This window comes from Pogoniulus pusillus, chromosome 6 (genome assembly GCF_015220805.1).
Source record: "Pogoniulus pusillus isolate bPogPus1 chromosome 6, bPogPus1.pri, whole genome shotgun sequence".
NCBI lineage: Eukaryota > Metazoa > Chordata > Aves > Piciformes > Lybiidae > Pogoniulus > Pogoniulus pusillus.
In genome coordinates, this window is record NC_087269.1 from 8,260,044 (window position 1) to 8,272,529 (window position 12,486).

The 12,486-nt window shown below is 41.8% G+C and overlaps 1 protein-coding gene across 9 annotated transcripts in view; it reads left to right on the plus strand.

Annotated features, from left to right (window-relative positions):
- Positions 1 to 12,486, plus strand: part of DCLRE1A (DNA cross-link repair 1A) — a 39,819-nt gene that overhangs the window by 14,742 nt on the left and 12,591 nt on the right. For 7 of the 9 annotated variants that reach the window (XM_064144353.1, XM_064144356.1, XM_064144348.1 and 4 more), the window contains exons 8-9: positions 5,877 to 6,018; positions 6,934 to 7,129. In XM_064144353.1, the coding sequence (XP_064000423.1) occupies positions 5,877 to 6,018; positions 6,934 to 7,129 (338 nt within the window). Of the gene's footprint in view, positions 1 to 4,532; positions 4,659 to 5,876; positions 6,019 to 6,933; positions 7,130 to 7,774; positions 7,848 to 12,486 lie in introns of those variants that run through there. The other 2 variants (XM_064144355.1, XM_064144357.1) reach the window with 2 other exon arrangements.

The window sequence follows — 12,486 nt, forward strand, 5'->3', positions numbered from 1 at the left end:
TTCTTAACCTCTTGTCAGGTCATATTTACTTAGTAAAGTTTTGACACATAGCAATACATTGAAAATGAAATGCAATTAAACAGTAATATCAGTCTCGAAACATGATGGACAGGAAGTGTAATTTCACTTCAGTGCTGCAGTTCTACCAAGATGAGGTTTATTCAAAGGTTTGCTTTTTGCAGGCCTTTTTGAAGTAGGTTTTTGTAGTGAGTGCAGGATCTGTCCTATTAGCGATTAATATATTGTGACATGGAGGTCCTGGTTTTTAGCCTTTTACCTGCTATGATGCAGGAAAAGGCTAAAAGGATTTTCTGCTTGTGAGCCTCTCTGATTTGAGGTAGCCTGTGAATGCAGCCAACTTCAAGTCTGATATTTGATTAAAAAGAAATAGAATTTTCCATATTCCATTCAGTTCAGTTTCCATATATTTCTAATTATATTTTCATCCTTTAAGAGAATATTCCTTCTGTGTTGTAGATTTATGTGAGGATATGAATACTTAAAAGTCAGTGAAAATTCATGTATACATACATAACATAGAAACAGGTAGAACCAGTGAGTGAATTGAAGGACACCTCACATGTACACCTAGTTATTTTTTTTCCACATACTAGCTTCTCTAGCATTTGCAGCAGAACAGTTTATTTTAAGACATTATTTCATATAAGTTGACTTCACATTTTAGTTGAGATTTGAGACAGTGAGTTTTTGTTGTCAGGAATTTTTGTGGGAATTTCTTGTTTGGGAAAGGGGACTAATACCTAGGGAGAAAGAAAGTTTTTCTCAAGAGACTGCAAAATACAGAATATGGCATTAAGGTAAAGCAGCAGGCTCTAGGTTAAAGGTAGACTACAAGAAAAACAGTGGTTGCTTACGCCTTATGGGCTTGGATTAATTTTCCTGCTTTGCTTCAGCCCTGCTGTGCCATCTCAAGCAAATCCTTTGGAACAAGATGGTATTTAGTTGCAGGAGCAGCCCAGGTCAGAGTTGACCTAAAAAGGAGAGAAAGAGGCTATACGATTTGGGTGGGAGCTGCAGGAGATGGAACTTAATATCTTAATGTTTTAGTGCTGTCCTGTAATCTTTTCCATGGTGAGGCATGGATTTATTTTTAAAGTGTTGTCTTAAACAGTAATATATTTGAGTTTTTCTTCTGCAGATTTTTGAGTTGTTATGTGGTTGTGCCGTTGTGTCCCAATACGTATGGTGTACTTACATAGCTGGACTTTTCCGGCAGAGGTTATGGCACAGGATGTCTAGACAGCCTTAACTTCATGGAAACAGGCTTGTATCCTGTGCAGAATCTCATCTCTGAGAACAGGAGGTTCTAAATGAACCTACATCATGCTGAAACTGATGCCTGGACCTTGCAAAGGGCCTGGAAAGGTTAAAGCCACAGTGACCCAGTGGACAAGAGTCTTGGAGTGACAACCAAGGCCATCCATCCTGAGGCTTTGACTGGATGTGTGAAAGTGTTGGAATATAGTCTCACACTGTCATTAGTAATTTTATGTCCACGCAAGCTAGCTTTGCTGGGTAGAGCTGACTGCTAAACATCTGGTGATGCCAATAGCTAGCTGAATGCCCAGGTGGAATGTTAAATGCTTAAAGATTAATTCATAAGACCATTTATTTCTACTCCAGCAGCATTAGCAAACAGAAATCTCAGAAAAGACAGTATATTTAAGAATAAATTACCTGGTCACTTGTAATCTCATTCTAGTAAAAGAATGATGAATGTTTTCATCCTGGCTTTGCAAACCATCTTAATGTTGATATCATCTGTTGCTTGTTTTTGTCTTGTGCTGAATTATTGTCTTATTACTGGGAAAGATGGAATTTTTTAGTGATCCTCATTCCTGAATGCCAATGCCTTCATTATCTTCTGGGTCTCTCCTTCTTCTGTTTTATTTGCCCGTTGGCCCTACTCAAAAACACAATCCTGCTTCTTGGTTTGGGCTCATTTCCTGCTCATATAGCTTCAGCTATAAACCCACAAACTCATGAGCTCCTTATGGGTCTCTGGTCTGTTTTTAGATAAGGAACCAAAAAAAATGACTGCTTAAGCTATATGTCCTCACCATAGCTGAAGCCTGCTTTGCAGTAACTGTTGATGAAATCATACCTGCCCAAGGAAAACTACCTTATTTCCCTAGCTGACTGCTCCCAAGGCTAAATCTGGGTGTCCACAGCTTTCCTTTTTACCCCACATGGAAAGGAAATGTGCTTATTGTTTTGAGATGTTCCTGTATCTTTGTTTGTAGGCTTTCTACTGCGAGCTTTTTGTTTTCTTGATTGTTGAGTTTCCAGATGGCTGGAAAATGTTTCTGTTTTTATTTTAATAAAGTTGATATTTTTGGAATGCATATTCAGGAATTTGAGAAGTATTTTTATACTCTATGGCATATTTTTTTTCCTGTTGGTGGCATTATCCAGCATTTTAATGCCAATCTTGGTGCTGTTTGGTGCTTTTCTCCATGTTGATTTTCAGAAGTAATATCAAAGGTGGACTTTTTTGTTTTGAAGTCAGCTGGTTTATTAGTGGTGAACAGCTAGCTTAGCTCTTCAGGTATGTCTTATGAACACTGTAATGATTCAGCAGAAAGTGTTTACCTAAAAGCCCCAGGTACTTAGAAAATTGCAGAATCCTCTCTCTGTCTTTCTGCTGGTTGCCAGAGTTTAAAGACAAATGTTGGTACATTCTCACTAGAATTGAAGCAAAGAAAAATTAAGTGACCATAATAGAGTTAAATCTGTTTTAAAAAACAGGTGGATAAGTGTAATTTTTTGACAGGTTGAAAGGTGATATTTGTAAATCCACAGTATCTTCAGAATATGTGCTCTACCCTAGGCATTCACTTAGCCAAAGACTCAACGACAATAACCTAGAGTGCATTGCCCTTTCCTGCGGGAGCTGTCATGTGTCAAGACGTGCATGTTTCTATACATCTGCAGCCACCCTGAGGGAAACTGTGTAACATGCCTTGAATGTTTCACTTGTTACCTACTTTATAAATTCACAGAGAACGTCTTTCTCTGTAGTTAGGATAAAACCTGGAAACTGAATTCCAGGCTCAATGTATTTTATGCAGGCCTTACGACTGGCTCTTCGAAAGAACTAGTACTTGAAATGAACATTTGGCTAAATTATGTGAAGTCTGCAGGGTGAAACTAGAAAGAGCAAGCCACAGAGGATCAGAAGCAGAGAATACATAGTGGCAGAGGAGTAAGGTTTTTGTGTTTGGCACAGCTGTTGGATTGTGTGGGGCTCTTTTTGTGTATTATATGTGTATATACATGTATGTATAGCTGTGGCTTGCTTGAGTTTGTTTATTTGGACTTGATCTCAGATTTTCTTCAGGTGCTGCCTGGGTCAAGAGTGAGGTGACAGGCTGTAGATTCATGTTCTGGATATTCTTAATGGATAACATTTATTTTTTTTTAAAATATATTTTTTCTATGTTTTATGGTTTATTTTTAAATTAAAATGTTTAATAATAAAACAATTGTTGCAGTATGGATACTGCAAGGAAAGTTGCAGTATTGATACTGAAAAGGAAAGATTAAAGAAAAATAAATCAAGAGGTGTGGCACATGACTACAATACTGAATTTATTCCAGTAAAATGCAGGGATTGTTATATCTGCTGATAAATAGACATTCTTGAACAAGCCAAATAAGTTTAATTGGTGTTAGGGCTGACTGTAGATTAAATGCTTAATCATGTTGGAGTCTTCTATCTTCTGGAATCTTGTTTGTGTGGGCTGCTGACTTCAGTGACGCTGTAGATAACAGGATGCCATGGTAATTGAAGTAGGTCGATTCAGCAGTGAAACACATTATCCAATTTCAGAGGATGAAGGCTTAGAACAGTGTTGGCTAAAGCAATAAAAGAAGCAATTGCAATGTGTATTTAAAGTGGACTTGTTATGAATAAACACTGTAGTCATTTGGTGTGTGGAAAGAGGCCATCTTTTCAAATATGCCTGCATTGTTCTTTTGCTACAAACAATTCTTTGTGACAACCAAGAACTGAGTCTTGTGCCACTTGAACATGCAGTGGAAGATTTCCAGTGAACTGAGGTCTTCAGGTCTGTGTACCTCTTTGATAGTGCTTAGCTCAATCACATCTTGTACTAGCACTGAGGTGCGATTTCCACAAGTGCCTGTGATTGGAATAATGTTTTTTTATGACACTGGAATTGCATTCTTAATGTGAATGTTGTGCACTTGATTCATGACAAAATCTGATAGCAGAATAGCATTTGTTAATAAATAATAATAATTGTATTTGAAGTATCATATTTAGGCTTCATTAGAGCAAGGGGAGCAGATATGTGAATTTTTAACTTATGTTAATCTTCCCATAATGAAGTGTGAAGGAGAATTACACTGCTACATCTACAACTTTCATTTGGTGAGGACTGAAGGTTTGTAGTGTTTTAGGAGTCACAGCAGCTGGCCATAATTCCTGTTGCTGATTGAACTGTATGTTATAGTAGAGTTTTGGTTTTCTTCTTTTATGTGCCTAGGTTGATGGACTCTGTGTTGCTACTGGACATTGTACTGAAGTTGTTATTAAATATGGCAGCATCACAGCCAGATGGTTAATAATTCTTCCTTCTTCCACTGCTTAATAATTTTCAAGTGTCTGACAGGTTTGTTACTGTTCTGTCACAGCTTTTCTATCCCCCTTCACCTGCCTTTTTAAAATCAGTCTTTATTTTGTATTCCTTTTCCTGCTTCTGATACAGTTTATGATTTTGAGTTCTGTAATAGTAGTAGGACTTTCAAATGGAGAATACGCCTTTAAGATTTTTATACAGGACACTTGAACTTGGTTTTATGTTTTTGGCTTGAAATCATTCTGGCTTCACTTCATCCAAAAGTAGAATTGTACATTCCTTGTGCTTTGCTCTCATCCTTTTCCCCATCCTATCATAAACAACACTGAAGGCTAATTTAGTCAACTTGGAAACTCTTTCAGGTTACTTTTTTTTTTTAGAGTGAAGAGATGAGGGATGATTTCCTCCCTATCATGAATGGAGATGTTGTAAAGCACAGTTTAGTGCTCAGAGCAATATTCAGCTCATGCACTGGCTTGCTGCAGTTTTTTGAGTAATTAACTCTGAGCACTTCTGCACCTAAGGAGATGTCAGGATCTCAGTGATGCTTTAACCAAGCAATTTTGCACTGGAAGAGGCTTTCACCATCTTTTATCACCACTCAGTTGCAAGAGTATTTCAGCATCTGAAGAGGGCCTACAGAAAAGCTGGAGAGGGACTTTTCAGGATGTCAAGTAGTGATAGGACTGGGAGGAATGGAGTAGAACTAGAAGTGGGTAGACTCAGATTGAATGTTAGGAAGATGTTCTTCACCGTGAGGGCGGTGAGACACTGGAACAGGTTGCCCAGGGAGCTGGTGGAAGCTCTGTTGCTGGAATCCTTTAAGGCCAGGCTGGATGTGGCTCTGAGCAACCTGATCTAGTGTGAGGTGTCCCTGCCTATGGCAAGGGAGTTGGAACTGGATTATCCTTGAAGTCCTTTCCAGCCCTGACAATTCTGTGATGAGTGCTAACCTCTACCTGGGAGGAGGAAATAGATTACTTGGAAAGCAAGATCTGTAAGAAGGTGTGGTTATGTCTTAGGTGTTCTGATCTGTAGGGTACAGCTGTTAATACTGTGATCCTGAACCACAAGATGCTCTGCAGATGGAATTATTTATCATCAGTAATTTCAAGGCAGGTGGTATTTAAAATAAAATGTTAAAACCAAACCCAAGAAAACAAAGTTTACTCTGAAGTCTCTCCACCACAAAATCTCCAACCTTGAGACTAATAATCCCCTTAATAAGTGTATGCTGTCTTCTTTTCACAGAGCTTGCAAGATCACTTGAATAAGTTTTCTGAGACTTTTGATCAAGTCCTGGCTTTCAGACCTACCGGCTGGACCTACTCTGATTCATGCTTTTCTCTGGCAGATATCAAACCTCAGACAAGAGGAAAGATCACCATATATGGTATAAGAGTGTTAAAGATTCAGTACCTTTCACTTCCTGTGGATGCTTTTTGTGTTTTTATTCTGGAAATTCTTACTGTTCCTTGTAAGCAATGCTTTTTTTTCTGCTAACTCCTTAAGAAACTGCACAGATGGTCTCTCCAGGAGAGATCTGTGAACTGAGTAATTGAGAACACTGTAAATGCAGATTTCTACAAACATTTTGCTCCTGTTCTCATGCAGATAAAGGCATTTATCTGATATTGCTGGACACTTTGGGGTGAAGTCTTGCTCTGACTAATGCTGAGGGCAGTGCAGTTCCAAGGGTTTTGATTTCATTCCATGTCTTTCTCATTTGTGAGAGACTTTGGGTCTTCCTCAGTTCTTAAACACTCATAGAATCTTTTTGGTTGGGAAAGACCTCTAAGACCATGAAGTTCAACCTTTGCCTATCACCACCAAGGCCATGAAACCATGTCCCAAAAGCCATGTCTGCATGTTTTTTTAACACCTCCAGGTGTTCACCATGTCCCTTGGCAAGCTACTTAAACACCTGACCACTCTTTCAGTAAGGAAATTTTACCTAATACCCAATCTAAACTTCCCCTGGCACAACTTGAGGCCACTTCCTCTCATCCTATCAGTTGATACTAGGGAGTTTTCAGTGGGTGGAGTTGAATCTCTTGACTTTTATTTATGCAAATGCTTGATGTTGCTCAGTTTGCACTGATGAGTGTCTTGGTAACTTAGTGCAAGGTAAATTGTTTTCCATAAGGAAGTTCACAATTTTTCATTTTACCTCAGCTATACACTTTAGATCTCAAACACAAATTCAATAAAGTATTATCTAAAGTATTTCTTAGCTGGAAAGCTCAGAGAAGTATTTTGGCCAGAAGCTAAGCAGGCTGACAGATGGCTGTGATTTGTTTCATTTCAGGGATTCCTTACAGCGAACACAGCAGTTACCTGGAAATGAAGCGTTTTGTTCAGTGGTTGAAGCCACAGAAAATTATCCCCACTGTAAACAATGGTTGCTGGCAAGCCAGAAGCTTGATGGAGAAGCATTTTAGAGACTGGATGACTGAGGGTAGCAGCACAAATAAAGATAAGGAAGAATGTATATTTGAAAGGAGGTAGGCTGGAGTGAGAGTCGCAAGTTACTGTGAGTTTTATTTAACTCCTTTTTTCCACAGAGCTTTCTTAAGGCAGGACTAAGCTGCTATACTCCTGAGAATGCTGAATCTGGGGGGGAAAGTGTGGGGGAAAAAAGAAAAGAAAAAGCACCTTGCTTCCTGATGTACCTACTACTTATTTTTTCTCATAACTCGATAACTTTTTTTGCAAAGGCAAAGTGCTGGATACTTTTATCTCGCTCCTTTTTCTCCATTCCTAATCTTTTCTCAGAGTCTGGAGATGCCTAAATGTGTAATGGTGGGGAACAAACTGCCTCTAAGATAATCTTGTTCTGAAAAGGAGTTGTTATAATAAAGAAGATGATAGTAAGCCTACAACACATGCTGTCAATTCAGGCTTCAGAGAAGCTCCTTTTATGAGGCAGAACTGGGTACTATGATTTAAATCATGTAAACAAACTTTGCATTGTGAGAGAGGATTGGGCTCAGGCTTTTCCACCATGGAGAATGGTTTTTATAAAAGATGTTGCTACCTGCATTCCACTCAACGTTTTCTGACTTTTTTATTATTACTATTTTTTAAAAAAATAAAGAACCTGCATGAAACTTGTGTGTTATTCCTGAGAAAAATGCATTTCTTTCCAGTACTGTAGCTGCTGATGTGAGAAGGCTGTCGATAGTATTGTCTCAATCTGAAGGCTGAGAAGATGTGTTTCTTCCCTGAACATTCCTGTGAGTGAAACTAAGACACAAACAAGGTCGTATATCACAATGAGGCTATTTATTAGAGAGAGAATGGAGCAAACAAAACAGGGAAGGAAGGAAGGGAGAGAGAGAGGGAGAGAGAGGAAGGAAGGGAGGAAGAGAAGAGAGAGAGGATGAAGAAAGGCAGAAAGGGATCTGGGGATTATAATGGACAGGCAGCTGAATATGAGCCAGCAATGTGCCCAGGTGGCCAAGAAGGCCAGTGGCATCCTGGCTTGTATTAAAAATGCTGTGGCCAGCAGCAGTAGGGAGGCGATTGTTCCCTTGTAGTGGTGAGGCCACACCTTGAGTATTGTGTTCAGTTTTGGGCACTGCAATACAAGAGAGATGTGGAGGTGCTGGAGTGGGTCCAGAGGAGGCCAACTAAGCTGGTGAAGGGCCTAGGGAATAAATCTTATGAGGAGTGACTGAGAGAGCTGGGAATGGTTAGTTTGAAAAAGAGGAGGCTGAGGGGAGACCTTATTGCTGTCTACAACTACATGAAGGGAAGTTGTGGAGAGGTTGGTGCTGATCTCTTCTCACAGGTAATTGGAGACAGAACAAGGGGGAATGGCCTCAAGCTGAGGCTGGGGAGGTTTAGATTGGACATTAGGAAAAAGTTTTTCATGGAGAGAGTGGTCAAGTGCTGGAATGAGCTGCCCAGGGAGGTGGTGGAGTCACCACCTGGATGTGTTTAAGGGTTGTTTGGATGTGGTGCTTGGTGATCTGGTTTAAGATGAATCTTGTAGAGTAGGATTATAGGTTGGACTTGGTGATCCTGAGGTGCTTTTCCAAGCTGGATGTTTCTGTGATTCTGTGAAAGAGAGAGCAGGAGAGAGAGTTACCACCCCATAGTCCTCCTTTAGTTGTGGGGACAGGAGGAGAGACATTCCTGGGCTGCTGCTGCATCCAGCCTCAGGTGTCCCTAGTGATGTTCCCTCCAGTAAGCTGGCATAGCCCAGGGCGTTATGTTCCTGTTTCATTCATCATAGCTCCACCTGGCTCACATCAACAATGCATAAGTGGATTTCCAGGGAGGGTCTTCCATGTGTCTGCACCAGGTAGACTCTGCCCCTTTTTTGACACATGCTGTCCACCACACCCCCAGGCAGTTGCTGTCTGGGGGGGGCAGAAATGACACATCAAGCAGGTCATTCAGGATGATCTAATCTTTGTTGAGACAGTTCTTAATGCAATCATCACATTGTCAGGTGACTTACATGTTCAGGAGTGGATTCTCTCAAATATTGTTGGTGAATGTTGTGTGTGTGTTGATGAGTTTGCTCTTGCATCCTCACAGTGCAAATTCTTAAAGCACAGAAGTGGTTCCTCTCCATGTAGTTCCCCACAGTGCACTTGGGTTTGCAGAGTGGTGTGCTCAGGTTTGAGACTTGAATTCTTTAAAGCCAAGGAAGGCAAAGATTAATACTGCCAGCAGAAAGTTAAGTTTAATTTTGTATTTTGTTGGTTTGGGTTTTTTTGCCTGAATATTAGCAGATTATCAGTGCTGCTTTTCCTGTCTCTGCTTGTCATTTATGATACTGAAATATGTTGCTTGCAGGCAGTAAATTAAAAACTGTTCAAAACTTTCAGAACATCATGCATGAGTGACCTGGTCTAGTGGGGATGTCCTGGTTGACTGCAGGGGGGGCCAGACTAGATGACCTCTAGGAGGCTCCTTCTGGCCCAGACCATTTTATGATAAAGACCCCCAACTCCCTAGAATAGTTCATATGGTGAGGTTTTTAGTTGGGAAAACACTTCTTTAATGATCAGTGTAAGCATAAACAGATCCTTGTCTTTGAGCTCTGTGAGGTGTGAAGTCACTGTGGTTTTTCTCTGTCTTCAGAGAGAACTAACTGTGAAACTGATGGGGAGGGGGATAAAGCTTTTCTATGGATTCACAATTCTTTCAGTACAGTCACTGGAATGTGGTATTGGTTTTATTTTACATAATGCTTTATGATAGCTTTCTTTACCACTGGAACTGCTAACTGTCTTGGATTGCCATGGTCATTCCTAGGATCTCGCTCCCTGTTGGAGCAGGTGTAAGAGAAAGGATCTTTTACAGTCCTTAGAAATACCAACTTTAATTTAATGCCTTGTGAGAGTCAGAGCAAATGTATGCTGTTTGGCAGGCAAATGCTTCTGCAGTTGAACTGTTAATGGATTGTGCCTGGCATGTTTCAGCCTCCTGAGTCTTTTTCCTGACTAATTTTGTACTAAATCTGGGCTGAAAGAACACCCCAAAGTCAAAAATCCTAATTGCAGCTCTGATAGCTTCTTATTATTGTAGCTGCATTTTCAAGAATCATAGAATCACAAAGTGGCTCAGATTGGAAGGGAGCTCAGAGATCATGAACTTTTAACTCCATGGGCAGGGACAGCTCTCAACTAGACTTGGTTGCCCAAGGCCTTATCCAATCTGACCTTAGACACCTCCAGAGAGTGGGCACCCACAACTGCTCTGGGCAACCTATTCCAGAGTCTCCCCACCTGTGTACTGAAGAAGTTCTTGCTGAGCTCCAGTCTAAGCTGGCTCTTGCTCAGCTTAAAGCCATTCACCCTTGTCCTATCTCTAGACACCCTTATGAAAAGTCTCTCTCCAGCCTTCCTGTACACTTCCTTCAGTTACTGGAAGACAGCTCTAAGGTACCCCCAGGCTTCTCTTCTGCAGGCTGAACAACCCCAGCTCCCTCAGCCTGTCCTCATAGCAGAGGTGCTCCATCCTTGTGGTCCTTCTCTGGACTTGCTCCAACATCTTTGTGTCTTTCTTATGCTAGGGAAACCAGAACTGGATGCAGTATTTGAGGTGTGGTCTCAGCAAAGCAGAGTAAAGGGGCAGAATCCCTTCTCTTGCCCTGCTGGCCACACTCCCTTTGATGCAGACCAGGACACAATTTGTCTTCTTGTCAGAAGACAAATGCATGAGCACATTGGCAGTTTGTGGTGAGCTTGTAATCAATCACTGCCCTCAAGTCTCTTTCTTTAGTGCTACTCTCAATCCAGCCTGTAATTAGCCTGACCCAGTTGCAGGAGCTTGCACTTAGACTTGAACCTCATGCAGTTTGTACTGGCCCACTGCTCAGGCCTGTCTAGATCCCTTTCCTTAAGTGAGTCACTGCACTACACAGCTTGGTGTCATCAGCAGACACCACTCAATGCCACTGTCCATGTTGCTAATGGAGATGTTGGAGCACTGGAGCCAGTACAGTTCTCTAATTCAGTAAGATTTTTGTGGGAAGGTTTATAGCAAGGCCTTCCTCCCCATCCTGTGTAGGCTGTTCCTAAGGGACAGTGGTCTGATCACAGCAGGTTGAGTTAGTTTGGGAGCACAGACCTGTGATAAACATGGTTTCAGCAGCATTGTGTGGGTGTAAGTAACCAGGGAGTGGTTCCACTTTTTCTAACCAAGCAGTGAGTGTTCTTTTTCCCTCTCCCCTCTCCCCTCTCCCCTCTCCCCTCTCCCCTCTCCCCTCTCCCCTCTCCCCTCTCCCCTCTCCCCTCTCCCCTCTCCCCTCTCCCCTCTCCCCTCTCCCCTCTCCCCTCTCCCCTCTCCCCTCTCCCCTCTCCCCTCTCCCCTCTCCCCTCTCCCCTCTCCCCTCTCCCCTCTCCCCTCTCCCCTCTCCCCTCTCCCCTCTCCCCTCTCCCCTGATTTGTAATTTTCATTTAGAGTGGTGGCTCTAACTTCAGGAAATGCCAAAGCTAATAGGAAGGGATTTTTGGTCTCTCAGGAAGACAAGTGCAGAGTCTCCTGGACAGTGGGGTAAATGAGTCAGTCTGTGTTCTTAACCTTCATATCAAACTAGTGTCATCTGTTGATATAAATCATAGCAGATTTGACTGAAGCAAGATGGGCCTATGAGCATCCAGGAGGCTCTTCAGTTTGGCTAGTTCTGGCAGGCTGCAGGCAGAAAGCAAAGCAAACATAAGGGGCAGCTGAACACTCACTTGATCAGCGCCCAGAATGGTTTTCAAAGCCAACCACTCTGAAGAATCACTTTGTATTTCCCATCAGGACTCCTGCTCTGATTACATATCGCCCCAATAGGCAGATAAATGAGCTAAAAGCAACACTGTTTGAAAAGGGAAGAGGGAGGGTGAGGAGAGAGGAGGAAAGCAGCTCACTCACTGAACCAACTCAGGCAAAAAGTTCCAGGCTAGCTGTGACACCTGAAAGCAGTTGCCTGCATCCATATGGTTGCTGAGGCTTTTTGGAAGGGAAGTCACTGCAAAATAAAAGCATATGGACAATTAAAGGGAACTTTCAGGTGCTGGATATCCTTTTAAATGATGTGAAAATGATTGGTAGTAACTTGGAGTAAAGAAAGGATGGAGAGAAACTTTACAAAGGTCTTTGGTGATAGGACAAGTGGCAGTGGCTTCAAACTAGAGAAGAGGAGATTTAGATTGACTATTAAGAACGAGTTTGTTACTAGGAGGGTGGCAAAACACTGGAACAGGTTGCCCAGGGAGGTGGTTGGGGACCCATCCCTGGAGATAGTCAAGGTGAGGCTAGACAGGGCTCTGGGCAACCTAATCTAGTTGAGGATGTCCCTGCTGACTGCTGAGGGGTTTGGACTGGATGACTTTTGGAGGTCTTTTCCAGCCCA